Source organism: Camarhynchus parvulus, chromosome 26 (assembly GCF_901933205.1).
Source record: "Camarhynchus parvulus chromosome 26, STF_HiC, whole genome shotgun sequence".
Lineage (NCBI taxonomy): Eukaryota > Metazoa > Chordata > Aves > Passeriformes > Thraupidae > Camarhynchus > Camarhynchus parvulus.
The window spans coordinates 135900-163223 of record NC_044596.1 but is presented as its reverse complement, the minus strand read 5'-3'; the positions used below and the strand labels follow the sequence as shown (position 1 = coordinate 163223).

Below are 27324 nucleotides of genomic sequence, written 5' to 3'. Positions count from 1 at the left end.
AATCCTTTGATTTGGAAAGGATGGGTAGTCTCTAGGGTCAGGAGGGAACAAGCCAGGTTTTAAATCTGGGTCTGTGGGACCAGAGTCTAGCAGATCAATTTCTTCTTCAGAAGTATGATCATTTTCTGGCTCCTGCACCCCCCTAATCTGTTTAAAAGTTCCAAGCTCCTTCTCATCTTTCCCTCCTCTGTGATGTTAGAAGCAGCTAAGGGCAGCATAATTGGAGCTGCAGCAGCAGGCACAGCCGCTGCCAGGGCAGCAGGAGCAGAGGCCGGGGGAAGAACACCCAAGGCAGGGGTGCTGTCAAGCAGGCACAGCCACGGTGGGCGGTGGTGGGTTCTGTGGAGCTGAAGGAGTTACCAAAGGTGCAGCTGGACTAGACTGCTTGCTAAATATCTCAGTAAGCACATGACACACTGGGAGCAACTCAGCAGCCGTAAAGTCTCAATGGGAGATTGCATCATAGAGTTTAACTCCAACAGCATCCCAAAGAGACACAGTAAACGCGGACTCAAGATCTGCATTTGCAAAATTTTTTTGTACCCAGCTTAAAAGATCTTTAAGTTCTTGCTTAGGTACGGCATGGGAATTAGATCTTATCAGGATTTTTAAACAGGTATAAACGTCTCTCTGCTCTTTGGACAACTCTTGTCCTGTTCCCCAGAGCTCACCTGTGCTCTCTTCACAGGTGATCCAAGTTGAGCTCAGGCCGGGCTCCATCCAGCAAGCACAGTTATTCTGCTGCCTCTCAGCAGCCGATTAGAGCTCGACTCACCCTCATCTTAGGTGTACATATTCCGCAGAATCTGCTTCCTTTCGGCAGCCTTTTAATCGTCCTCTGGGGTGGTCCCAAACTGAGACAAAAAAGTGTTCTTCCTCACCTGGTAGGCAACAATTGTTTGGGATACAGAGTACACGGGGTCAACTGATGAGGTGATTAAAAGATGGTTTATTGCAAAATCAGTCTCATGGAAGGGTAAGACCATAAGGTTGTTACATCTAACACCATCACACCAGAAGCCGTTTTAATTCTAGTTACAATATCTTTTATAAATTTCTTATCCAATCAGCTACTTCCACAAAGCTCACTAGTATCTTCATAAAACAATAATTCATTGCTATTTTTTATACTATTTTGCCATAATGTGTCTCTTTTTATCCAATCATATAACTCTACAGAAACTTATTGCTCTATCTTCTACTTTTTACTAACTCTACAACAACTTCCATTACTAGACTAAAATTTTCTACTATCTTGCTAACATATTTATTCATTTACATGAGACATATTTCTCCTTGCATAAAACATTTTTCTGCTTAAACTACAAATCTTTATTCTTACTTTGTGTCTGTTTCAGTTTTTTATTCTAAATCTTCAAGCCTTCTCCAAGGTCTTAGGTCAAACACTGTATCCATCTCTATCTCCGAGCTTGTATGTTCGAGGCTTTGGGAGCTCTCTGTGCTTGCATTTCCCAGAGCAGGGTAACATCTCACCACCAATGAAGATGCAAGAGGGGCTCCACCAAGGAGAGGCACAGAGGGCTAACAGACAGACCTTAGGAGGAGCCAAGTCTACTTATAAGAATGAGGTCATGGATCCCAGGAGGAGCCAAGTATATACATATGGGCAAAGCCACGGACTGTGGGATGTGGTGGGAGGACATAGAAGGACTGTGTATGAATACTAATGTGGCTGATGCAACCTTGAGTGTATAAAAGGCAAAGATGCCATTTTGTGAGCTGAGCCTCTGGTGAGCAGAGAGAGCGTCACTATGCCCCTAGCGCTGTCCCCTCTTTGCTTTGTAACTTATCGGGTTCTAATTAAATTTTATTTAGTCATTCCCACCCAGGGTGTGAGTCGTTTATACAGTGATGAGCTGATCTCTGCTGGGTGATGAAAGGCTGTGTCCTCAGCTGCTCCCAAAGCCCTCGGCGTGTCCCTGTCCCACTCAGTCGAAGTTGTAGTAAAGGCAGAAGGCGAAGAACATGGCAAAGATCTGGAATGATGGAGATGGGAAAGAGTCAGCCCCATAGCGGGGCCAGGCCAAGCCAGGGGCAGAGAGGGGCTAGAGGATCCCTGGCCTGGGGCCATCTCTGTGCCCCTCGAGGGGCCTGGGCCAGCTCTCCTGGTGCTGCACAGGGACACCAGGGCAAGGAGACCCAGGGGGAGTAAAACAAACCCTTCCTTGTTCCTTTACCTGCCCTATCTGCAGCAGAGAGCAGGCTCTGTACCCTGAGACAGACCTGAGCCCATTTGTGCTCTCTTTGCCCACTGTGCAACCTCCCTGCCACGAAGAGTGGATGTTCCTCCTGCCCTGTCCCAGCCCCCCTCATTACCTCAATGCCTAGCACGGCTAAGCTGCAGGTCCCAGGGAGGGAGATGTACCTCTGCAGGGTCTTGCCAAAGGTAGAGAAGCAGCCCTGGAGCAGAGAGAGGAGGGAAGGGCTCTCTGATGTTCCCCATGGCCACAGGGAGCCCGGAGGGGGACTGGGTTGCAGGGGAATGCAGGGGGTCTCCTGTGAGGCAGGACGAGCTGAAGACTTTGGGAGCCCCTGGACTGTTGAACCACAACCAGGCAATGTCGCTGGTTTCTGTCCCTCATGCTCTCCTCCGTGAGCCTGGCTGAGGCTGGGACACGTACACAGACACAGCAGAGTTATGCCGTACCTGCTCATGGATGTAGCCAGGGCTTCTCTCCTGGCACTGCTCCCAGCCCAGGAGTTCTCCCACCTGCAGAAGCCCATCCCGGGCACAGCATGCCCGTGGCCATGGCATCCCTGGGTGCAGCTCTTGGAAGCGGGAGCCGTTCCCAAAATCTTCGGGTCCTAAAACACCACAGCACGAGAACTGGAACAAAAGGGAAACATCATCACTGTGGTCACCCTTGGTGGATCCTGTGTGTCCCCCAGGAGCCTCCCAGCTGCTCACCGTGACCATGAGGGTGTTCCAGGCTGTGGAGAACACCTCAGCACCCTCGTCCCCACCATAGTTCCTCTGCAGCTCAAACAGGAAGTGCTCGGGCTGGACCTGTGGAATTGGTGCCAGGGCTGGGGCTGTTCCTCTCCCACTCTGCTCAGGACTAGCTCCCTTTGAGGGGAATTGGGCACCCAGTGCATCCCCTCCACCTGCTTTGCAGTTTGTTTTGTGGTGCTGATGATGGAGGTGAGGGGAAGGGTGTCCCTCCACCAGCCCCAGTTGCCTGGTGAACTCAGAGCCATGGTCATGGCATGACAGAGGGAGGCTGGTGACACTGGGGATGGTGTTGGTACCTGTTTCCAGTGCACCAGGAAGAGAACGGCCCCAATGAGCTGCATGAGGAAGACGAGGCTGACGAGGATGAAGAACTGGAAGGCAGCAGGTGAAGGAGTCAGAGACCAGCCCGATCCCACCAGCAGCTTGCTCATGTTATCCCTGCCCTCCTCTGCACCAGCCCTGCCTGTGCCCTGTGTCTCTGAGACCAGGGACATGAGTACAGCTCCTGGGGACAGATGCCACATCTCTGACCACTGTGGCTGCAAGGCAGGGGTTAAAAACAAGCAGTGTCTGCAAGAGACTGAGGATGCTGAAGAAATGGGGGTCTTGGTGCTCAAATAGGTGTTTTTCTGCCCCTTACCAGCAGTGGGGTCATCTTGGAAATGCCATGTGAGAGAAGGCAGGGGCTTCAGAGAGAACTGACCCTACTTGGTGGCTTCATAAATCCTCTGGGCTATAAATTGAGACTCACGAGGTGGGGAGTGGATGGCAGGACATGTTGAGGATGAGGAGCATCAGCTCCTCGCTCCCCCAGGAACACCTGCATCCCAGAAACACCACCATTCAGCCCGTGACTCCTGCCCCCAGTGCCTCCTGGCCATATCCCGCAGCCCCTTCCTGCCCATCCTCCCTCCCTCACCAGCAGCAGGAGCGGGCGGCTCCGGCGCAGGGCCCCGCAGCAGCCCAGGAAGCCCAGCAGGGACAGAGCGATGCCCACGACCAGCAGCAGCCACGCTCCTGCGCTCAGCACGGCCCTGGTGGCCACGATGTCCTGGAAACCAGCCGGGTCCACGGCCACCCAGACTCCCATGCCTGCCAGGCACATTCCCCCAGCCTGCAGGGGAGATCAGGAGATGATCATGGGCTCAGGGGATGTCCCAGGCTTGGTCGCCTCCCTGGGAATGGATGTCACCCACCCCTGAGCCAGACAGAAATGTCACCCCATGTGGATGGGGGATTCTTCAGCCCTTGGTTCCCTCCCCGGGACTGGTGTCACCCACCCCTGAGCCAGCTGGAGTTACCGGTCCCCAGGCACAGGTTCCCTCCACGCCTGCACCCCACAGGGCCCAGGGGGACTCACAAACACCAGCACGTTGAAGATGAACATCAGGTACTTCATGCAGCTCAAGACACCCATGGGGACACCGGGAGGGGGGACAAGGCAGTATTTGTCCCTATGGAGAGGAGAGCAGAGCCCTGACCACAGCCAACCCTGACTTGTCCTGGACCCCATGGCTCCAGCAGAATGTGGGGGGATGCAGCTTCCCAAAATTCCCACATCATCTTTTATCCCCACCATCTCCCATGACACCCCAAAAAGCCCCAAACCCGTGTCCTCTCCAAATCCGTGTCCCCTCCCAACATGTCCCCTTCAAACCCCATGTCTCCAGTCCTCTGTCCTGTCTAAACCCTGTGTCCCCTCCAAATCTTGTGTCCCCTACAAACCCATGTCCCCTACAGACCTGTGTCCCCACCAAATTGTGTGTCCCCTACAAATTCCATGTCCCGTCCAAACCCATGTCCCCTCTAAATCCTGTGTTCCTTTCAGCCCCCACACCACTCACCCTGCAGGGACAGTGGGCGACCCAGGTACTCCAACCTTCCCTGGTGCTGCCAGCACCTATATAACATCACGAAGGTCGGAAAATCTCTCCCCCCTTGCTACTCCAGCAGTCCCCAAGAAATCTCTTCCAGCAGCAAGGCCATGAATGATTGATGGGGAACAGGATCCACCATTGTGCAGCCAGCGGCTGGGAGTCTCCTGCTCTTGTCAGCCAAGGAAATTAAACCTGTGGGCAGGGAAAGACGAGCCACCCCACCAGGCCGGGGTGAACTCGGCCATTGATAATTGCTGTGGCTGCTCAGGAAAGCCCTCAATGGCCACACGTGGGCGGGCAGGTGGTGCTGCAAGGGCTATTGGCTGTTGGGACACAGGGACATCCCAGATGGATGACAGAGTCTGTTTCCTCTTGTTGCCTACTTTAGAAGCTCTCTAAACACAGAGTCACGTTAGAAAGGAAACATTATTTATTCTGCACACGGTACAAAGAGGAGGTTTCCACAAATCAAGCACACCGAGGGGCAAAAGGTTAAATACAGCAAAATTTACAGGAACCCGCATATCTAAAGCATATTCTTCGCCTGCTTAATGCATATTTGTTTTGGTGATGTGACTTTACTCAATGCTTGAAACACAAAGTTCTTCATTACAGCATCTTCTGATGGAGAAATTGAATTATGACAGTTACGTTTGCAAAAGGTGAGAGAATTCATCCCGGGGGCCGATAATTCATCTGGACGGCGGTGTCGGTGTCACCGCGCCGTGACCCGGGGCGCTCGGGGCTCTGTCCCCCCGCCGTACCCCGGGCTGCCACCAGGGGGCAAAAGAGCGCGCAGCCACAAAGCTGCGCCGCGCGGCCAGAGCGGCTTCCGCCGGCAACCCAGCGGGGCGGCTCGGCCAATCGCAGCGGGCGGCGGCCGTTGGGGCGGGAGAAGAGAGAGACAGACAATAATCTTGGCCAATCGTAGAGCGCCCTTTTTCGGGGCGGGCCCCTGGCGGGGGCGTGGCACCGAGGCCGGAACCAGCGCTGTGCGTTCCCGTTCCCTCAGCGTTGCTTCCGGTGCCGCCGCCGCCGCCCGCGGGATGTAGCGGCCGGTGAGGGACGGGCGGGGGAGCCGGGCGTCCTCTGTTTCCAGCCCCGCGGGAGAACCCTGCCGCCGGCCCCCTCGGTCCCGGTAACTCTGTGCTTCTTTCCAACCCAGCGCGGCGGCAGAAGGACGCGGAGGGACCTTCACCGGCTGCCTCGGAGCCGCACGCACCCGCCGCCCCGATGGCGTCCCGCAAGGCCCCCGCCGGGGCGGGCAGCGGGCTTGCGGCCGCCGGCCGAGACCGGGAGCGGGACCGGGAGCGGGAACGGGCGCACCTGGAGCTCGCCGAGCTGGGGCCACTCCTAGAAGAGAAGGGGGACCAAGGACCCACCGGCGCGGCCAGCGTGAGCCCCTCCGAGACCCCCGGGCGGGACGGGATCCCGAGCCTGGCTCAGTCTCCTCGCTCCGTCTTCGCGGATTATGCCGGGAATCCGTCTGTTATCCCATTACGAGCTAGAGGAGAAGGGCTCCGTGTTGTTCCTCGGGCCGGTCCGTGTTCCGAGCAGGCCTAAACTGCTCCTGCCAAGCAGGCATGGAGCCGGGATAGTCCTTCACAGGGATGTCACCGGGATCGCTGTGTCTGTACCGGGTGTTTCCAGTGCCCCAGCATTTCCACAGGACCGGGAATCACCTTCCCGAACCCCTTCCCGGCTGAGGAGAGCAGGAGCTGTGCCGGGACCCAGAGCGTTCTCAGCTCGGAGCCGCCTCTGCTTGGGTGGGCCAGCTCGGGTCTGCCGGCTGGGCCGAGCGGCCGTTCCAGCCTTGGTTGTAGGGATGAAAATCCCTGGTGCTAATCCCACTTTTCGACAGGATAAATCTGGGATTAGCATGCCCGGGATGTGTCAGGCAGCAGTGTGTTGCATAAATGAGGGTGACGGGTGGGTCCTGCCCATCCAGTCAGAGGGATGAAGCGCCAGGTGCTCTCAGAAGGGCAGGGATGGTTCCTCTCCTGGGGGCTGGAACGATTCCCTCCTGGCTCTTCTCGCTGCAGGCCGAGGACCCGCCATGCCCAGTGGCCCGTGAGGAGGAGGAGGAGGTGGTGCGTGTGCTGACCCTGCCTCTGCAGGCTCACCATGCCATGGAGAAGATGGAAGAGTTTGTGTACAAGGTACTGGAGCCTGTGGCGATCCCCCAGTCTTGATTTTGGAGCAGATTCTCCAATCCCTGGGTTTGGGGTGACAGGATGTGTCCACATAAAGTTCCACCTGGCTGCAGCTGGTTCCAGCTCTGCTGGGCCGCTTCCAGCAGCATCCCTGGGAATGGTGTGGGGAGGGGATGGCTGGATGGGGGTTGGCCCAGCCGTCGTGGGTGGAAACCTGGGAGCAATTCAGATGTTCCTGCGGGCCTGTGTGGGGCCCAGGGGTCCAAGTGCCAGCTGGGGTGTCACCCGGTGTCTGCAGTCACTGTGGCTCCTGTGCTTCTCCCCTGATCAAATAGGAATTCCCACAGCAGGGAACAGTCTGTGGATGTGGAAGGGTTAAATCTGAGGCTATTAATCACCCCTGACTTCCCGGAGGGTCCTGGAATCGCTCCCTTCAGGGGCTGGGAGTCAGTCTTTGTGGGAACTGAGGTGGAGGTACTCCCTGGGGTGACTGGGAATCACTGCCTGGGAAATTATGGAGAGCAAAGGGCAGGATGTGGGTGAGTGCCTTACAGGGTCCCACAGGGCACCTGATGTCAGAGAAGCCAAACTTCCTCTCCCTGGGGAGCATCCCAGGGCTGGGCTGTTCCTGTGGGTTTGGGGCTCTGGGCTGCCCTGATGCCCTGGTGTGTTGCAGGTGTGGGAAGGGCGCTGGCGGGTGATCCCATATGACGTACTGCCCGACTGGCTCAAGGACAATGATTACCTCCTGCACGGACACCGGCCCCCCATGCCCTCCTTCCGCGCCTGCTTCCGGAGCATTTTCCGCATTCACACCGAGACCGGCAACATCTGGACACACCTGCTGGGTGACTGTGGGGAAGGGGGAGCCATGGGGCCGGAGGTACTCAGATCCTGCATTAGGGTCAGAACGGGCTTGGTGCCAGTTCCTCTCAATGCCTGGGGCTCCCTGTGCAGATCCTGTGCATGCATGAGGGTCAGACATGGAGTACCTGGAGCTCCTGGAGCCCCTTGGGAGAGAGCAACCAGGGCTGGGCTCAGCCTCTGCAGGAGTGGGACAGGGCAAAACAGGGGAGCCTCAGAGGATGTTCCTCTGAAATGAGTCAGAGGAGGCCACAGAGATGCTTTGAGGGCTGGAGCTCTTCTGCTTTGGAGCTGGGCTGGGAATGCTGGAAATATTTAGCCTGAAGAAAGCTCCAGGGAGACCTCAGAGCCCCTTCCAGTACCTAAAGGGGCTCCAGGAGAGCTGGAGAGAGATTTTGGACAAGGGCCAGGAGTCACAGGACAAGGGGGAATGGCTTCCCACTGCCAGAGGGCAGGGATAGATGGGAGAGTGGAAGAAATTCTTCCCTCTGAGGGTGGTGAGGACCTGGCCCAGGTTTCCCAGAGAAGCTGTGGCTGCCCCATCCCTGGAAGTGTCCAAGGCCAGGTTGGATGGAGCTTAGAGCAACCTGAGATAGTGGAAGGTGTTCCTGCCATGGCAGGGGGTGGAATGTGGTGAGCTTTAAGGTCCCTTCCCACCTAAACCAGTCTGTGATTCCATGACCCTGTGAAACAGCAGCTCAGCAGCTCTTTGCCTTGTGCCCGCCCCTTCCCCTGACCCCAGCCCTTCTTGTTTGCACAAACAAAGGTCTCAGCCAAAGACCCACTGTGGGTTACTGAGCACCCCTGGGATACCTCCAGGACCTCCAGGAGCATGGCCAGGGCTGTTCTTATCCTGGCTTTGCTGAAATTCCCCACTGTCCCCCTGACTTCCCCCTCCATGTGTTCCTGCAGGGTTTGTTCTGTTCCTCTGCCTGGGGATCCTGACCATGCTGCGGCCCAACATGTACTTCATGGCTCCTCTCCAAGAGAAGGTGGTGTTCGGGATGTTCTTCCTGGGAGCAGTGCTGTGCCTCAGCTTCTCCTGGCTTTTCCACACTGTGTACTGTCACTCAGAGAAGGTCTCACGGACTTTTTCAAAGTGAGTCAGCATGAGTGTGGTTGTGTGGTCTCCTGGGAGGTTTTGGGTTTTTGCAGCACTTCCTCTTGGAAAGCACTGCATTCCCAAATGTTTTATCCCTGGGGGAAGAGGGCATCAACCCAATCCGGCATGGAACTGAGGGGAACTGTAACAGGGTTCTGGAGGGTTCTGCCTGAGCACCTGAAATGTGCCAGGTCAGGGGCCTCGGGTGCATGATAAAGATCCTGGGACCCTGCAGCTCCCAAGGGAACAGGATCCTGGCTCCCATGGGAATGGCCTCTGTGCTCCTAAGTGAACAGGCTCTATGCCCCTTATCGTAGTGAATTGAGGAGGGGTCTCACTCTCATGGGGCAGCTGGGGGCCATGGCCAGTTTGGCAGGTTCCAGTTTGCTGGATGCTTTTAAAAACTTCTGTTTTGGATCCAGTTTGGACTGAAGCCAAATGGAAAGAAGAAACACAAACAGGATTCCCAGGAGAGTGGGAAGGCTGGTCAGTGGTTTATGCCTGGTCCTGGTCTGCTCCAAGGCTCCTGCTCCCATCAGCCTTTGCAGTGAGGCTCTCAAGTGACATTCTGCTCCCATATGGCTGTTAAAGGCATTTATTTGAGTGCTGCTTGCTGGGAATCCTGTCCATTCCCTTTGCACAACCGCCAGAGATCCCATGGGATTCTGTCTCCAGAACAAATCCAGCAGGAATGCCCTTGTGTTGCTGGGAAGGCAGTGGGGGCAGTTCAGGGGATATGTTTCTGTGGTGAGATGAGTAGAGGATCACAGATCCATGTGCACAGGGATTTGTTCGCGGTGCTTTGAGCTCCATCCTCCTCTTGCCCACCCCCCAGCATTCCCACTGTGCCCAGGCCCTTTCTCCTGTCACATCTGCCCAGCACACCCCTCCTGCCCAGTGACTCCACTCAGGTGCAGGCTGGACAGTTCCCACACATGGAGGGGGTGGATTTTGGGGCTCACCTGTGGCTCTCTGTCATTGCACCCTGCCTGCAGGTTGGATTATTCAGGAATTGCACTGCTGATCATGGGGAGCTTCGTCCCATGGCTCTACTACTCGTTCTACTGCTCCCCACAGCCAAGACTCATCTACCTCTCCATCGTCTGTGTCTTGGGTATCTCTGCCATCATTGTGGCACAGTGGGACCGATTTGCTACCCCCAAGCACAGGCAGACCAGAGCAGGTAGGAGCTCCCTCCTCCTCCAAGTCCTGGGAGGCACTTTGGGCCTATCCCATTTGGGAGAAACTCTGGGCACCTGCAGGATTCATTCCCCCTGAGCAGCACAGGACTGCAGGGAGTGGCCTCCTGTCTTCTCTTGCTGTGCTGGGGATTCATCTCCTGAGCAGAGCCTGAGGTTTGGAGTTTAAAAATAGCCCTGGGCAGGCTGGGGCTGTGCCTTTTCTGCCTTCTCTGGGAAGCAGTTTAGCAGCAGGAACCTGCAGCTGGGGCAGAGGAGGAAGGCATTCCTGAGCTCTTGCCTACCAGGCTGGCTGGTACCTGCCTTCCTGGGGGTGGAGTGGGGGGCTGCCTCCAGCCCCACATCCCAATTTACCCCAATCTTAATGGCAGATCCCATCAGCCTTGCTGAGCACCAGGAGACACCTCCCTGCCCAACTCCCAGGGGTCCTGAAGCAAATGTCTCTCAGAACACTGTCCTGGCTACATGAGTGAGGAAAGACTGCTGAGACAGAGGCCACCTGAGAGCCCTCAGATGAGGGCAGGGGACAGGCAGGACTCACATCCCCATGGCTCCTCCCTACTGCATCTTGTGCCCCCAGCATAAGTAGGATCCAGCCGAATGCCACACAGAGCCTTTCCGGACCAGTGTCACTATGATGCCACTTGTTCTCTGCCAACTCATCAGATGCCAGAGTTGAACATTTCAGCTGCTGCTGAGCTCCTTCCTCAGGAGCTGCAAGAAATTACTTTCTTGGAAGGGGTGGCTGTGTTCCTGGTGCAATCCAAAAGGCTGGCACCTTCCAAAATGTCCATTCCCGTAGCCAGGAGCGGGAGCTGCTGCAGTCCTGCATAAGAAACACTGGGTGGGTTCTGCCCAGTGAACACAGGGGCCATTTACCTGGGATGTGGAGCTGTGGGCCCCTCATTTTGTGAAGGATAAGTGCCATGAGGATCGGAGAGGTTTAAGTGCTTGGACAATGCTTTCAGGCACTGGGTGAGATTGTTTGGGGGGTCTCCAGTGCAGGGCTAAGAGTTGGACACAATGATCTATATGGGTCTTTTCCAGCTTGAGATATTCTATGAATTCAGTGAAGAAAAGATGTTTCCCTAGCACAGGATGAGGGATCAAGGGGAGTTTGTGGGAGGAGTGGCTCCCCCTCCACACTTGAGCTCTTTTCCCTGACCTCCTCTCTGGGCCGCAGGCGTGTTCCTGGGGCTGGGACTGAGTGGGGTTGTGCCCACCATGCACTTCACCATTGCCGAGGGCTTTGTGAAGGCCACCACGGTGGGGCAGATGGGCTGGTTCTTCCTCATGGCTGTGATGTACATCACGGGCGCTGGGCTCTACGCTGCCCGCATCCCTGAGCGCTTCTTCCCGGGCAAGTTTGACATCTGGGTGAGTGTGGGGGTGAACAGGTTGTCTGGGGGCAGCTCTGGGGTCAGGGGAGGGGGCACTGAGGGGCTGGAGGCTGGGGATGTCCGGCTGTGCCTCAGCACATGCTGGCAGCCAGACCTTGAACAGGTTCTGTGCGTGGGCAGGGCAAAGTACAGGGTGGAAATCGCTGCTGGGTGCAAGAATGGGGAGCAGAGCACAGAGGACAGTCCTGGAACAGCGAAGCGGAAGAGGAGGTGTTGATAATGTTGCTGTCCCCTTTGGTGTGGTTTAAAGGCTTTTTTGCTTTCCTGCAGTTCCAGTCCCATCAGATCTTCCACGTGCTGGTGGTGGCTGCAGCCTTTGTCCACTTCTATGGGGTGTCCAACCTGCAGGAATTCCGCTACGGCCTGGAAGGGGGGTGCACAGATGACTCTCTCCTCTGAGAGTGCCTGGTTTTGGTACAAGCTTCCTAAGTGCTTTTTAAACTCGTCTTTGCTAAAATCAAAGGAAGACTCAAAACCATTTGGGGTTGTTGGTTTGTTGTTTTTTTTTAAAGAAACAAAACAATAAGAAATGGATAAATCCTTTAGCAAAGTTGTTGACCAAATCGTCACCCCCTTCCCCACGCACTGTGCTGGGGCTGCAGGGGCGCTCCCGACTCCTCCAGTGTTTTAGCTGCACCGGGATCACCTGCTGCTCCAACAGCACAGGGAACGGCTTCCTGCTCCCGCACAGACGAGCACATCCCGCTCCTCACGCACCAGGAGTTCTGCATATCCCCCACAGCAGTGCCTGGCTGGGGCAGCCCCAGGCATGGGCACACACACTCATGTAATTTAAAGTTTTAATTGTCCTTTTTGTTTTGTTCCGTTTTCCTTGACAAAGTAATGTAAACATAAATGAAAGAATATTTAATATTTAATACTAAGCTTTAAGACAACGCGCTGCCACCGCAGTCCTCGGCTCCCTCGCTGTCGGGAGGAAGGACAGTGTTGTAGGGAATGTAGAGCTGCTGTAGCTGATTGAAATAAAAAGGTCAATAGTTCAGTGTCACTGCTGTGTCTGTGTCCATTTTTGAGGTGGGGAAGAGAGGGCTCTGGACACCCCAGGAGCAGGGCAGGAGTGCCCCAGGGCAGTGGGATCCCTCCAGCTGTGGTCGACTCTGAACTGGGCTGGAATAAACCAGGAAACTGGGCATTGTGGTGGTGACAGGGCAGGAAATGGCCCTGGTTGGTGACAGCTCCAGGACTGTGACTTGGGGTTCCGTAGGGCAGGAGAGGTGTCACACACAGGTAGGGTGGGGGCAGTGCAGGACTGTGCTCCAGGCAGAGGCTTCTCCTGGTGCACAGGGGACAGTGATTATCAGGGGGTTTGGAGGGGCAGAGGTCAGCCCAGCTCAGGCAGCAGAAGGCCATTGCCTGACCTATGGGTGAAGGAGTGTAGGCAGAGCCACTAGAGCCCCTGTGCCACCTGTCGCTGCCATCCCCCAGAGGTGAGGGTGTCCTTTTGCTGAGCTGTTTGGATGTAGCCCAGCTTTGGAAATCCCCCAGGCTCCCTACTGTACCAGGAACTGCCAGCAAGCAACGGTGTCAATTAGTTAATTAACAAGTTACAACAAAAAAACTCACTGGATGTGATTCTGTAACTGCTGGCAAGAGGGCAAGGGATTTCTACAGCTGGAGTTTAAGGGCAAAACCACAGAGCAGATATGGTCACTCTGCTCAGGCCAAGATCTGAGATGAAAAGCAGGAGGCTGTGCTGGCAGCAGATGCAATGCTTCCCCCTCCAGACCCATAACCTAAATCTAACAGGGAAAAGGCTACATTCCAGCTGCATTCACTGCAGGCTCAACATCCCAGAGGAGACTCCAAGACTTTCACTCCAGTTTGTGTCCAAAGGATGACAAGACTCCATTTGGTCCTTGTCTCAAACTTCCTTGTATTCTACCAGACATGTGTAACACTACAGCAATGGAATATATCAGGAATAAATAGATTTTCTTTTCTAAAAGTTCTCCTGAGCAGTTTGACGTTGAGAAATGCTGCAGGTCCTCCTGATGTGGTGTGTAAGGGACGACCACTGGTGTTAAGTACAAACCCCCTCCGCATCCTCCAGGTGGGACCACTCAGGGACAGGGAAGGAAGAGAAAAGAGGAGGAGGAGGAGGAAGAGGAGGAGGAGGAGGAAGAGGAGGACGGGGGGGGAGGAGGTGGTCGGAGACCATCATTGATACTGTCGGTAGTCGCTGAATGGGGGTGGCTGGAGCTGGGATGGATCCTCTGACAACTGTGGGCCTGGAGGAGGGACAGGGGAAAAGGCAAATAAATACCAAAATGCAGGCAATTCTTCCTATTAACAGAAATCACAGCTGGTTGGTTTATATAAATCCCTCTTAAAATGAATCATAAACCCTGGAATTGTTTGGGTTTCATAAAAAATTTCAAAAGTTGCATAGAATCAAAGACTGGTTGGGCTTGGAAAAGACCTTAAAGCTTATCCAATTCTACCCCCTGCCATGGCAGGAACACCTTCCACTATCCCAGGTTGCTCCAAGCCCCAGCCAACACAGCCTAGGACACTTCCAGCATTGGGGCAGCCACAGCTTCTCTGGGAAACCTGAGCCAGGGCCTCACAGGAAGAATTTCTTCCCAATATCCCATCTCACTATGCCTTCTGGCAGTGGGAAGCCATTCCCCCTTGTCCTGTCCCTCCAGGACCTTGTCTGAAACCCCTCTTCAGTTCAAGCTGCTCCAAAGACAAACCACTTCTCTCAGAGTTTCATAGAATCCATGGAATTGTGGAATGATTTGGGTTGTCGCAGCTGGTGGGTGAGCCCACCAGGGGAGGGACTATGTTAGATCTGTTATTTGCAAATAGAGATGGGTTGGTGGGAGATGTGGTGATTGGAGGCCACTGAGGGCATAGTGATCAATAAATTATAAAATTCTCAGTATTTGGTGAAGTCAAGAGGAACATTAATAAGACTTTTACACTGGACTTTCGGAGGGCAGACTTTGGACTATTCAGGAGACTTACTGAGAGAGTTCCTTGGGAAGTAGTTTTTAAAAATAAAGGAATTCAGGAAGGGTGGGCGTGCTTCAAAATGGAGATCTTGAGGGCACAGGAACAAACTGTCCCTGTGTGCCAAAAGACAAGTCGACGAGGTAAATGCCCAGCCTGGATGGGCACGGAGATTTTGAAGGAACTCAGGAATCAAAAAAGGATGCATTATCTTTGGAAGGAGGATCACGTTTCTCAGGTAGTATTTAAGAGGGCTGCTAGAGCATGTAGGAAAAAAATTAGAGACCCTAAAGCTCAGTTTGAACTTAAAATGGCGACTTTTGTAAAGGATAACAAAAAATGTTTTTATAAATATATTAGTGGTAAAAGGAAGAGTGAGACTAATGTTTATTCTTTATTAGATGCAGAAGGGAACTTAGGAACTGCAGATGAGGAGAAGGCAGAGGTGCTTAACGCCTTCTTTGTCTCAGTTTTTAGTGAGAAGACTTGCCTTCAGGATAACTGTCCTCTTGGGTTGCTCAATGGTATCAGGGAACAGAATGGTCCCCCCATTATCCAAGAGTGGGCAGTCAGAGAACTGCTGAGCTGCTTGGATATTTATAAATCCATGGGACCAGATGGGACCCATCCCAGGGTGATGAGGCAGCTGGCAGATGAGCTTGCTACGCCGCTCTCCATCATTTACCAGCAGTCCTGGCTCACCAGGGAGGTTCTAGATGACTGGAAGCCTCCCAGTGTGAGGCCCATTCACAAAAAGGGTGGGAAGGAGGATCCTGGCAATTACAGGCCAGTCAGCCTGACCTCAGTACCCAGGTAGGTCATGGAACAGTTTACACTGAGTGTCATCATACAGCACTTATAGGATGGCCAAGGTATCAGACCCAGCCAGTATGGGTTTAGGAGGGGCAGGTCCTGCCTGACCAACCTGATCTCCTTCTATGACCAGGTCACCTGCCTGCTGGATGCAGGAAAGGCTGTGGATGTGTCTGCCTGGACTCCAGCAAGGCCTTTGGCACTGTCTCCCACTGTCTCCCCGGCTGGGACAGGAGCACTCTGTGCTAGGTTCAGAACTGGCTACATGGCCGGTCCAGAGAGTGGTGGTGAGTGGGGCTGCATCCAGCTGGCAGCCAGGCACCAGTGGTGTCCCTCAGGGGTCTGTACTGGAGCCAGTTCTGTTTAATATCTATTGATTACATGGATGAGGGAATTGAGTCTTTCATTAGTAAATCTGCAGATGACACTAAGTTAGGATCGTGTGTCCATCTGTTGGAAGGTAGGAGGGCTCTACAGAGAGACTTGGAATGGTTGAATGGATGGACTGAGTCTAACAGGATGAAGTTTAGTAAGTCCAAGTGCCAAGTCCTGCATTTTGGCCACAATAACCCCCTGCAGCATTATAGGCTGGGGGACAGTGTGGCTGGACAGTGCCCAAGCAGAAAGGGACCTGGGGGTGCTGGTCCACAGCCGGCTGAATATGAGCCAGCAAAGTGCCCTGGTGGCCAAGAAGGCCAATGGCACCTGGCCAGTATCAGGAATGGTGTGGCCAGCAGGAGCAGGGAGTCCTTCTTCCCCTGTACTTGGCACTGGTGAGGGCAAACCCTGAGTGTTGTGTCCAGTGCTGGCCCCTCAGTTTGGGAAGGATGTTGAGAAACTCAAGCATGTCCAGAGGAGGGGAATGAGGTTGGTGAGGGGCTTGGAACACAAGCCCTGTGAGGAACAACTGAGGGAGCTGGGGTTGTCTAGCCTGGAGAAAAGGAGACTCAGAGGTGACCTTATCACTTCTCTACAACTTCCTGAAAGGTGGCTGTGGTCAGGTGGGGCTGGTCTCTTTCACCAGGCAGCAATTGACAGAATGAGAGGTAACAGTCTCAAGTTGCATCAAGGGAAATATAGGTTGGATATTAGGAAAAAGTTTTTTACAGAAAGGGTGATAAAGTTCTGGAATGGGCCCGCGGGAGGTGATGGAGTCACCATCCCTGGATGTGTTTAAAAAAAGACCGGATGTGGGACTGAGTGCCATGGTTTAGTTCAGGTGTTGGGGCATGAGTTGGACTCGATCTTTAAGGTATCTTCCAACCTGGTCATTCTGTGAATTCTGTGACCATAAAGCTCATCTTGCTCTACCCTCTGCCATAGGCAGGGACACCTAGCACTAGACAAAGTTTCTAACAGGGAAATCGACCAGAGGAGGGAGAGGGAAGCCTTTCCAGTCATCTAAAGGAGCTGGAAACTTGCACATTAGGGCTTTTGAGGTGACCTTGGCCCCTCTGGAAAGGTTTAACCATGGCGACTTGCCCAACAATAAAGCAATCAGTGAAACGGAACAAGTGTGGAGTCAGCTTCCTGATCCACTGCCTGCTGCTGGAGGGAGTAACACAGCTGTGGTGGGACAATCCAGAGAGAATTAATCGTCATGAACAGATGATACACTTTCTCCAAGGCAAATTAATTTTCAAGCATCTTTAAAAAACAGAAATTGTCATAGGTCGGATGAAGAATATTGTTGAACAAACCCAGGAGAGGATTCACTTGGGAATTAGTGACCTGCTACTCATCCAATACTAGTGGTTTGTGCTCTTCCCAAAATAAGGTAGAGCATTTTATCCTATGAGGAAAGGCTGGAAGAGCTGTCAATGTTAAACCTGGAGAGCAGAAGGCTTAGAGCCCCTTCCAGTGCCTGAAGAGGTTCCAAGAGAGCTGGAGAGGGACTTCGGACAAGGGCCTGGAATCACAGAATAAGGAGGAATAGCTTCCAACTGACAGGGTTAGATGGGATACTGGGACGGAATTCTCCCCTATGAAAGTGATGAAGCCCTGGCCCCGGCTGCCCAGAGAAGCTGTGGCTGCCCCATTCTTGGCAGTGTCCAAGCCCAGGTTGGACGGAGCTTGGAGCAACCTGGGATAGTGGAAGGTGTCCCTACCTATGTCAGGAGGTAGAATGAGATGGGCTTGGAGGTCTCTGCCACCCCAAACCAGTCTGGGATTCTTTGACAGAGGTATTTAGGATTTTCCACAGGAAGCATTTACACAACAGTCTGTGACTCAGTGAGACACTGAAGCAGTTTAGAAGAGAATCACCACCACCCTTTTTGGAAATCACGTATCTGTACCTGCCAGGTCTTCATCTTCTCATTTACCTGGGGTTCCTCACACAGACCACAGCCTGCCAGAACCACCCTTCTTTTGCACAATTTGCTGCCTTCCATTCCCTCCAACCATTGTGTCTCCCCCTGAGTAAAACCCTTCTGCCACCATGTGTGTGGCAGAAGCCAGGGACGGCAGGGACATCCCTGCTCTCAGCCATGCTACCTCCTGTCTCCCAGCAGGAAACAGTCTCATGTCATCAGAACCTGCAGCTCCTCCTTGGCTTTCCACAGCCACAGGAGCTGGCAGGGCAGTGCAGATTCACTCTAGGATAAGATGACTGCCAGAGGCACATCAGCAAAGCAAATCCTTGTGACACATCCTCTGCCGGCTCCTTACCATTTGGGAATTGTGTGGAGGCAAATCTAGTCAGCAGAATTCCAGCTCCTTCGATCAGGGCCAAGAGAATTCCTCCCATTGCAGCAGATCCAACCATAGCAACAGGGCCATCTGGAAATGAAAAGCACAAACCAATACTTAATTTCTTTGCTGCATTGTTAGAATCCATTGAATCCCAGGATGGTTTGGGGTGGAAGGGACCCTGAAGATCATTTTGTTCCACCCCCTCCATGGGCAGGGACACCTTCCACTATCCCAGGTTGCTTCAAGTCCCATCCAACCCAGCCTTGGACACTTCTAGGGATGGGACAGCCACCAGCTGCTCTGGGTAACCTGTGTCAGGGCCTCACCACCCTCTTCATGCCTTAATCTCTCCTAAAACAGACTCCGAGCAGTAATTTTGCATCCATTAAGCTGCATTAAAGGATAATTACTGGGCAACTCCCCCCGTCCTTCCTTCAAGGAACACTGGGAACATTTAGGAGCCTGATTATTACTTTCCTAAGCATAGGAAAAACGTTTCAGATTATTTTTCAGCATCTGAGACAGCAAATGCCAATTAGGGTGTCACAGACTGTTGCTTTGCTATACAATGAGAACTGAACATTTAGAGAATAGGAGATTTTCAACTGATATCCCCAGTTTCTTACTTCTTGCAGCTAAAATGGCTCCAGTCAGAGCTCCACTCGTGATGGAATTCCAGGGATCTTCCTTCCCTCTCATTCTGACCATACTGCAGTCAATCATGGAGAAGAGACCTCCCCAGACAGCAAAGCTCCCTGTTCCAAATCAAACCAAAGCCACTTTGGAGAGAGCAGAGAAGCCAGTTATGCTGCACAACAGATGCTGTGGTGTTACTGTGCTCCTTTCAGACATGAAGTAAATTCAAACTCATAAAGAGCCAAATACAGGTTAAAAGCAATACAGGGAAATTTCCAACTTGACATGTCATCATTGGCCTCTTGCCCCATTTTACATATGATCTCACTAATCTACAATTAACTACAGAAAATTTATCAAACTGTGATTATAATGGAACTTTCATCCTAACAAAGTCAGATTAGCTAAGGGAACTTCCAGATTTATCCCTTTTTAACATAGTTCCTTACAGACAATGATGGAGAGTCATGTCACACCTCACACCTCACCCAACACTGCTCCTGTGGCCTCAGGAGCTTGGCATTCTACAGCACATGCATGGATATCCCCAAGCTCTATTTTTCATCCAAGCTGGATCACTTCTTGTAATGACTTAGTTTTATCTTAACCTCTTCCACACCATGAAGAGGCTCCAGGGAGCTCTGCTGTTTAAGATATGACCAGTTATTACAGCTGTCTTATCATTCCAGGAACATGGACTGTTTCCTCCCCATCCAAACCACTTTTGCATATATCAGGACTGTATTTACCCATTGCTTGGGCCAACAAACCTGCTGAGACTCAGTGCAGGTGTCAGTGTAGCTGCACCATGTTATATTCCCAAACTCTGTTATCTAACAACAGTCAATTCTGTGCAACAAAACCCCAAAATTCATTACCTCCCAGTTGTGGAGCTCTGGTTTTAATAGCCGTCAAACTGCCCCGCAGCCGGTGGTTTACACCCTAAAGTAAGAGAATTCAGTTAAAAGAAAACAGTAAAATCTTACAGCCAAGCTGAGTCTATATTGCAAAACCCTGCCACAGGCCCAACACATTTCTGAGTGCCCTCAGCAGCTGTAAGGAGCTGAGATAAAGTGTACTTTACACCTATTTCACTATTTATCATTCCCATACAATATTCCTGTCAGGTACAGATGGGAATTACAGTCACCAGGCAGGAAACAATCTGGGTTCATAGTCTCAGTGGGACTGAAGGAGGCATTACAGTAATATTTTATCAGGATAGTGAGCAGTGATTTTTCACATGTGTAACTTTTTCTTCCCAGATGCTGGGCAATCCCACTAGCTGTCCTATGTTTAGTCATTCTTGCAGGTGCAATTGTAGGTGTCTTTGTAGTCAAGAGAAGCAAAGTCACGCTGAGCCTTCCAGAGTCCAATACTCAACATGTCACCCAGGACCCCACAGAACAATTGCACATTTTCCCAGACTTTAACGCAGTTTAAAGAATATCCACCAAGTTTTATTTTTGTTACAATCACTCAGAAGTGGGGATAGGTATATTTAGCAAGTCTTAAGCAAAATTAAGACTCTAATTAAGCACATAGTCCATTGCAAGTGAAGTGTCTGCAGAGTCTGACTAATTTGGAAACAGTTATTTATTAAACCGACCTCAAACGAACAGCTTATTGTCAGACTAATAACAAAAACACCTTATCTATGAAGTCAGAGAAATTTTAAAATTAATGTTCAAGCAGCAACTGAATCTTAATTTATCAAATGTCTCTGCAATGGGTTTATAGCCAAGATTTTGCAGCAGATATCCCAAAAGTGAAAACTGATTTGTATCAGCAAAACTTCACTTCCGTGTTTACTCACTTCTGCATTGAAACCAAATCTGAGCATTAAGAAATTGAGCTAATAAAATGGCAACAGTTAAAAAGAGATTAATTAAAGAAAAATATACCCTTTAATATAAATCTGAAGTAGAAAAAGATTCCTTGAGTCATTCCATGTTTTAAAAGAAAGGGAAAGGTCAGGAGAGGAAGGAGAGCCTAGGCTTCATGCCCCTCCATGCAGACAGAACCACAGGCAGATTAATCTTTCCTGCTGCACTTCCTATCCTGAGGGAAATGTTCATCAGCTAGGGAGGAACAAGTGACCAGTGTCCCACTGCGGACACCAGAGCAAATGGGGAAGCAGCAATTTTATCCCACAAGAAGAAGAAAGATCTTGAACCAGGACAGATTCTCATGGTGTGGATTAACAATGTAGAGGTCTTTAATCAGCCCTGCTCCCTGCACAGGGATTTATTCTCCTTCCCCTTCACTGCCTCCCACACTCCCTGGGGAACGACAGTGGAGGCAGGACTGCAGTCAATGCACCTTCAGAGGATTTTACTCACCACTGGGGAATTTCGGAAGCCTTTGATAGCCTGGAAAATGCCCCCTCCTATGGCCCCCATGGTGAAGGCCCCTCCACAGTCATCCACTATCCTCCAGGGACTGGAAAGAAAAATAGAGATGAAAATATTAAATACCATCATGTTAAACCATGTAAGTGAGTGGGATGGATCCAGCACTTCAGCACTGGTATAACTGGGGTGAAGACTGAGCCTGGTGGCTGTACCATCTCACATCCAGCTAATTGAGCAGGCAGCAACAAAAAATCAAGAATATTACAGCAAAACAGACTCAACCTTTGCCAGAGTCTCCTGGCCCACTTCCCCAGAGTGGGAAATACCAAATATACAGAAATGCCTGAGCTCCTCACACAAGGCAGAGACATACTTCCATCATGGAAAACTCCTGAAGAATTCCAGCTCTGCCCTACACTATTTACATAGTGTAAATAGCTTTAAATTCCCTGATCTCATTCTTCTCTTGACCTACAGAGAACTGAGGTACCAAATTCCATGAGACGCAGCTCCCAGGTGGCACAAAACACTTTTTCTTGAATCACTCGTCCTTTTCATTAGCTCTGCTTATTTAAGTGAGACTTCAAAGTCATCTTTGCTGAGCTGGAAAGGTTTTTCCTGATGCATCCTGGATCTTTGAAGTCCATTCCAACAAAAGAGATCTCTCCTCAGAGGAATAGCACCCACAATTCCTGCTCCAACACCACAGAGCAGCCAGGAAAACCTTGCATAGAACCTTGCATAAAACCTTCCTGCAGCACAGGCTGTCAGTATCTGACAAGGGGCCCTTATTTACAGGTTCAGAACCTCTGCCAAGAACTGGAGCCTTGCAACCTTAAACCAAACTCCTGAATTAGGTGAGCTTTAAGATGCCATAAACTTCTGGTGTCACTGTGGGTAATTTCAGAGCACAGAATAACAAAGTTTTTTGGTTTCTTTCATCTTGTATCTAGATCTTCCAGCCAAGCACTCAGGTGACTTAACTCCTACACTGCCAATCATCAGAAAATGCAAAAATCAGCCTACAACAGAACGCAGGTCACAAATCTGAGCACCATGGCAAGCTCAGTGTTTCCGTCAGGCAGGAGCATCAATGAGCACTTCCAATTTCACTTGTAATGTCATGTTTCTGTTCCTAAGGATCCCCTACAACTTCCAGCCCCTGCACATGAGGACACCATTCCTAACCTGCCACTTCCCCACCTTACAGACCTTCCCTAGCGAGGGGTGACAAATCTCCCTCACTGTGCTGCAGGCTTTGCCACAAGGTGTTTTCTTCCTGGAGAAAATATCTCTTAATTTTCAGTCCCTCTCCCTGAGTGTTCTCCCAGGCTCCTCGTGTTCACAACCTACTTCCAAACCTCCTCCCCTGCAGCCAGCCCTGCCCCCTACAAAGAGAACCCCTGCGTGCACAGGTCACAATCAACGTTGGCTTTGCTTTTGTACCTTGGATCGCTGGGTTGTTCCCAAGGCAGCAGGACCACAACCAAGTGTCACCACTGAGTGCCCCCAGTGACAGCTACATCCAGGTCCCAAACCCACAAGGCCTCAGGAAGCAGGGGGGGGTGTATTTTATCCTCCACCACCTCCTGTTTGTCTGCCATGCCTGCATATGGTCTCATCTCGTTACAACCCCCTCAGCCCTAACTGCATTCAATAATTCAACAGTTCATTTTCCTTCCACTTTTTCCTGCGTCAGGAAAAGGTTCCAGGCACACTCTTGTCCAAGATGCCAAGATGAAAAGCAACTCACATCATTTTTCTCAGGGATTTTTTTGTTGTTTTGTTCTTACATCTCCTGTGCAGATTTTTATCTCCTCTGCTATGAATAAAACATCCCAACCCTCTTCCTTTGTTAACTCTCTGAAAGTGATCTCGTTAAAAGGCTGTTTGGAAATCTAAATGGATTATATGAAGTGGGCTTCCCTTATCCATAAAGTCAAGGAATTCCAATCTACAAATCATGGCTGCTTTATTCTTGAAGCCTTGTTAATGAGACCCCAATCAGGGAATGCTTCCCTCTTTAACCTCATTAACTGTTACCTTCAGGGTTCCTAATTTTCCTTTTAAGCTACCCTCCAAAGTTTTCTGAGCAGCTTTTAAATGAGAGAACATCTTTGATCCCAGCACAGCCAGCATGTGTCAGCTCCTCCAAACTCCCTCAGAGCTGATGCAAAATACCCCCAGCCCTGTCACTGCCTGACCTCATAAAGAATTGGAGGAGAAGAAAAGAGATTATTTCATTGTTAATCTGGCACTTATCTACAAGCAAAACATTACTGTTAATTGTTTCCCTGACTTGGAGGGGAGCCCTGGCTAAAGGGAAATGACATGTGGATAAGGCTGGGTTCCTGCTCCTGATGGCACCAGAAATTTCTCAAAGATGAGGAGAGCAGAGGGCAAGACTTCACTTTTCCCAGGGCTATGGGACAGCCACACACCAGCTCTGGCTGCCTGGGAGAGGCCTGAGTCCTCCCTCCAAGTCCCACAGCATCCTGCAGCCCTCCTGAAGGCTGCATAACAACTGGAATTAGAGGCCACCACAGTTTAAATGAACAAAGGGACCTTTTCTCTGTGCCAGCGGTTCATAGGGACCCAGCCTGACTCCAGGACAGCAGCTCCAGGGGCTGGGTAACAGGAGGACCACAGGGTGACCAGCAGCCAGAACAATGGGGGACACCCAACAGCCCCACATGGCTTGGCAGCAAAACGTCCCAACTGCACAGCATTAAGGACACAGCTTCATGCTGTGCCTGGGGAGGGTGAGGACGATACCAGGAGGAATTTCTCAACAGAAAGGACTGTCAGGCAGTGGAAGGGACTGCCTAGGGAGGTGGTGGAATCCCCATCCCTGGAGGTGTTCAAGGAATGACTGAACATGGCACTCAGTGCTCTGGTCTGGTTGACAAGGTGGGGTCACAGGTTGGCAATGGGTCACAGGTTGGACTTGATGGTCTGAGAGATCTTTTCCAACTTAACTAATTCTGGGATTACCTGGAGCCCACAGCAATCTATTAATAAATACTATTTACTTTGCTCATGTCCCAGATGTTATGCTGTGAAAAGGCGGGGGTGATATTTACGGACAAACTTAATGCATGTCAGCAGAGCAATCTGCAAAGTTTGGGAAAAGCCTCATGAACAGTTGCAAGTCTCGTCTGCAAAGGTGAGCAGAATCTCAGACTGGTTTGGGCTGGAAGAGACTTTGAAGCTCATCCTATTCCTCCCCCTGCCATGGGCAGGGACACCTTCTACCACCCCAGGTTGCTCCAAGCCCCAGTGTCCAACCTGGCCTTGGACACTGCCAGGGATGGGCCAGACACAGCTTCTCTGGGCAACCTGGGCCATGGGCTCATGACACAGGGAAGAATTTTTTCCCACTATCCCATCTAACCTTGCCCTCTGGCAGTGGAAAGCCATTCCCCTCTGTTCTGCCTGTGACTCCAGGCCCTAGTCCCAGGTCCCTCACCATGATAAGAAACTTTGCCCATGATTCAGTAACCCTGCACCTGAGCTTGCATTTAATCCTTTTACTACTACAAATACAACCTTGGACTTGCAACCAATGTGGCTGTGTAGGTCTACAAAGACAGTGCTGAACCATGACAGGATTCAGACACTGCCAGCTTGGCAAGGAGGGGGCCAGGCTGGGCTTATGGAAATGGAGAAGGAGAAGGGCAGGGCCACGGGAGGCATGAGGGGAGCCTGGGGGGCCAAGGATGAGGGAGGACTTGGGGACTGAAGGGAGACTGAATATGAATTAAGGATGAGAGAAGGCTGAGGTGGGGTGTGGGAGAGACTGAGAGTGAGGTGGGCTGTAGATGAAAGGAGAGCTGAGATGGGAGGCTGAAGATGGTAGCACTGAGAATTGGGAGGGCTTTGGATGAGAGGGAGGACTGAGGATGGGGAGACTGAAATGGTGGCTGAGGATAAACGGGGGACTGAGGATTGGAGGAGCTGTACATCGGGGGGAGACAAGAGGCGAGCTGAGAACGAGGGGCGATTGAGGACAGATGATCTGAGATGGGGAGCAGAGGGGGAGGGGAGCAGCCTGCGGGGGATGAGGAAGGGACCGAGAATGTGAGGAGCTGAGGATAAGGGGGAATTGAGGATAGGGAAGCCGATGATGGGGGACTGAGAATGAGGAAGCACTAAGGATAAGAGAAGGCTGGAAAGGAAGCTGAGGATGAGGGACGGAGGCAAGGCTGCGAGTAAGGGGCTGCTGAAGGACCGAACGTGGGATCGTCAGCGCAGGGCCCGCCGCTCCCGGAGGCGCGTGAACCGCGCAGGCCGCAGGACCCCGCCGGCTCCTCGCCGCTCCGGGAGGCCGCGCGGGGCTCGGTACCAGGCTCCGAACGGGCCCCGCGGCACGGCCGGCACGGCCTCCCCCACCTCCCTCAGGGGGCCCCACCAAGGTCAACCCCGCCCCCCCGACGGCAAACGGCCCCGAGGAGCGGCCGCGGGTGCGCCCGCACCGCTCCCCCGCCCCGCCCCTTCCTGGCCCTCGCAGATCCCGATTCCGATTCCGATCCCGATCCCGATCCCGATCCTGATCCCGATTCCCGATCCTCGATCCCCGATCCCCTCACCAGGGCTCGCGAGCGTACTCCTCCATCTTGCTCGACCCCACCACCTCCCCGCGCGCGATTGGCTGCGGAGGCCCCGCGCCGGCCAATGGCAGCGGAGGGCGGGACGAGGCGACGATTAGGGACGTGTCTGCGCGTGCGCCATGCCCTGGCCCCGCCCCCGGCGCTGATTGACAGGCGCAGTGACGGTGGGAGGGTTGCCCAGCCGCGAGGAGAGAATGTCAGCGCGAGGGATGCGTTGGGTGCGATGGCCCTTAAATTCCATCCAGTGCCACGCCTCGCTATGGTCAAGGACACTTTCCACTGTACCAGGGCGCTCCAAGCTCCGGCTATCCTGACCTTGGACATTGCCAGGCATGGGGCAGCCACAGCTTCTCTGGGCAACCTGGGCCAGGGCCTCGCCATCCTCACAAGGAGAGGAATTCCTTCCCAATACCCCATCTAAGCCTTTGTCAGTGGGAAGCTCTTTGTCTTGTCACTCCAGGACTTTGTCCAAAGTCCCTCTCCAGCTCTTTTAGAAACTGTACCTGTGCAAGTTGCTCCAAGGATAAACCACTCTGCCCCAAATTTAATGGAATCAAGGAGTGGTTTGGGTTTGAAGGGACCTTAAATCTCATCCCATTCCCCCCCCTACCATGGGCAGGGACATCTTCCACTAGACCAGGTTGCTCCAAGTCTGTCCAACCTGGCCTAGAACGTCAGGGTCCAAGCCCACGTTATTTCTGATGCTGCTGCATGAGCTGAGCTGATCTCACGTGTCCCAGGGGATGTTCTTGCGGTCCTGCTTGCAGCTGGAGCTGGGACTTGACATTCCTATCACCAGGTCAGTTTCCTGGGCAGGTAGAGCTGGAACCCAGAGAACAGTGTCTGTGCTGGCAGAAAATTCCCAGGCAGCTTGCAAAGCTCTCAGCACAAGATGAGGGTGTTCCCTCTTGTCCCATCACTTGTTCCCTGGAACCAGCTGTACCCCCACCTGACTCCACCCTTCTGTCAGGGAGCTGTGGAGAGTGAGAAGGTCCCCCCTCATCCTCTTTTCTGCCTTGAAGCCTTGTCCAATCCAGTGGTTTGCAGCCTCTCCAAGTTGTAAATTGCTTATTCTTTTCTACTCCTAATTTAACAGTACACACTCTGCTCTCTTTGAAGGGCAGCAAATCATTCGGTAGCAAAAACCGAATGCAAATCAAGTTGCTCTCCAGTGACTTATTGTTTTAATAAGTAATGGTCTGAAGCACCATGAAGGAGCTAAAATGCTCCACCTGCTGTGTTGGGTTTTGATGCTTTAAAAGACTCCTACTGTTTCATGAGCAGGTGTGTTTGGCCTCATTTAAGGTGGGGGAGTAGAGGTGATGCAATTTTGGAGACTCCTGGGAATCTCCAGGTATTTATGGTATTGTTGTTTCTGCTTTGGCCAAGAAGGAGAGATGGGAAAAGTAGGAAATATTGGCCTCTCTCAGCCACTGGAGCAACTCTCCCTACTCCTGTGTCCTCTGGCACTGCCGTGACTTCATCCCCCTGTGCAGTGCAGTGGTGAGGCAACACCTCCAATCCTGGGGTCAGTGGAATATGGTCTAACAGAACTGTGCCAATATCCCAGTTAAAAAGGACTGTGTGACAGCCAACATAAATCACAGTGAGACCATCCACTCTGAGCCATGACAAATTTGGGGTGTCCCCTGCTTCTCTCCCTGACTTTCTG

At 52.3% G+C, this 27324-nt stretch overlaps 3 protein-coding genes across 3 annotated transcripts; 1 reads left to right on the top strand and 2 right to left on the bottom strand.

Annotated features, from left to right (window-relative positions):
* Positions 1 to 1949: 1949 nt before the first annotated feature.
* Positions 1950 to 4391, bottom strand: LOC115913488 (tetraspanin-18-like). The gene is made up of 6 exons (XM_030965530.1): positions 4335 to 4391; positions 3894 to 4088; positions 3271 to 3345; positions 2930 to 3028; positions 2669 to 2848; positions 1950 to 1997 (listed from the first exon to the last, which is right to left on the bottom strand). Exons 1-6 carry the CDS (start codon positions 4389 to 4391, stop codon positions 1950 to 1952), a joined length of 654 nt encoding a protein of 217 aa, XP_030821390.1.
* Positions 4392 to 5819: 1428 nt separating this feature from the next.
* On the top strand, positions 5820 to 12578 carry ADIPOR1 (adiponectin receptor 1). The gene is made up of 8 exons (XM_030965789.1): positions 5820 to 5909; positions 6017 to 6246; positions 6894 to 7010; positions 7681 to 7852; positions 8781 to 8967; positions 9966 to 10153; positions 11353 to 11546; positions 11840 to 12578. The coding sequence occupies exons 2-8, from the start codon at positions 6085 to 6087 to the stop codon at positions 11966 to 11968; spliced, it is 1149 nt and encodes a 382-aa protein (XP_030821649.1). The 5' UTR covers positions 5820 to 5909; positions 6017 to 6084; the 3' UTR covers positions 11969 to 12578.
* Positions 12579 to 13720: 1142 nt separating this feature from the next.
* TIMM17A (translocase of inner mitochondrial membrane 17A) lies at positions 13721 to 25720 on the bottom strand. Its single transcript, XM_030965790.1, has 6 exons — positions 25632 to 25720; positions 21031 to 21130; positions 19567 to 19630; positions 18679 to 18807; positions 18029 to 18139; positions 13721 to 13818 (listed from the first exon to the last, which is right to left on the bottom strand). The coding sequence occupies exons 1-6, from the start codon at positions 25655 to 25657 to the stop codon at positions 13748 to 13750; spliced, it is 501 nt and encodes a 166-aa protein (XP_030821650.1). The 5' UTR covers positions 25658 to 25720; the 3' UTR covers positions 13721 to 13747.
* Positions 25721 to 27324: the final 1604 nt, after the last annotated feature.

What these genes read in the sequence shown, in the direction of transcription:
- ADIPOR1 (XM_030965789.1), top strand. Translation starts at nt 6,085, where the DNA reads ATGGCGTCCCGCAAGGCCCCCGCCGGGGCGGGCAGCGGGCTTGCGGCC. An exon ending in TGGAAGAGTTTGTGTACAAG is followed by an intron (nt 7,011 to 7,680) that starts GTACTGGAGCCT and finishes GGTGTGTTGCAG; the next exon opens with GTGTGGGAAGGGCGCTGGCG. An exon ending in CATCTGGACACACCTGCTGG is followed by an intron (nt 7,853 to 8,780) that starts GTGACTGTGGGG and finishes GTGTTCCTGCAG; the next exon opens with GGTTTGTTCTGTTCCTCTGC.
- TIMM17A (XM_030965790.1), bottom strand. Translation starts at nt 25,657, where the DNA reads ATGGAGGAGTACGCTCGCGAGCCCTG. An exon ending in CAGAGCTCCACAACTGGGAG is followed by an intron (nt 18,808 to 19,566) that starts GTAATGAATTTT and finishes GATTTGGAACAG; the next exon opens with GGAGCTTTGCTGTCTGGGGA. An exon ending in AGCCATTTTAGCTGCAAGAA is followed by an intron (nt 18,140 to 18,678) that starts GTAAGAAACTGG and finishes TTTCATTTCCAG; the next exon opens with ATGGCCCTGTTGCTATGGTT.
- LOC115913488 (XM_030965530.1), bottom strand. Translation starts at nt 4,391, where the DNA reads ATGGGTGTCTTGAGCTGCATGAAGTACCTGATGTTCATCTTCAACGTG. An exon ending in TCCTGGTGCACTGGAAACAG is followed by an intron (nt 3,029 to 3,270) that starts GTACCAACACCA and finishes CCAATTCCACAG; the next exon opens with GTCCAGCCCGAGCACTTCCT. An exon ending in GGAACACCCTCATGGTCACG is followed by an intron (nt 2,849 to 2,929) that starts GTGAGCAGCTGG and finishes CTTTTGTTCCAG; the next exon opens with TTCTCGTGCTGTGGTGTTTT.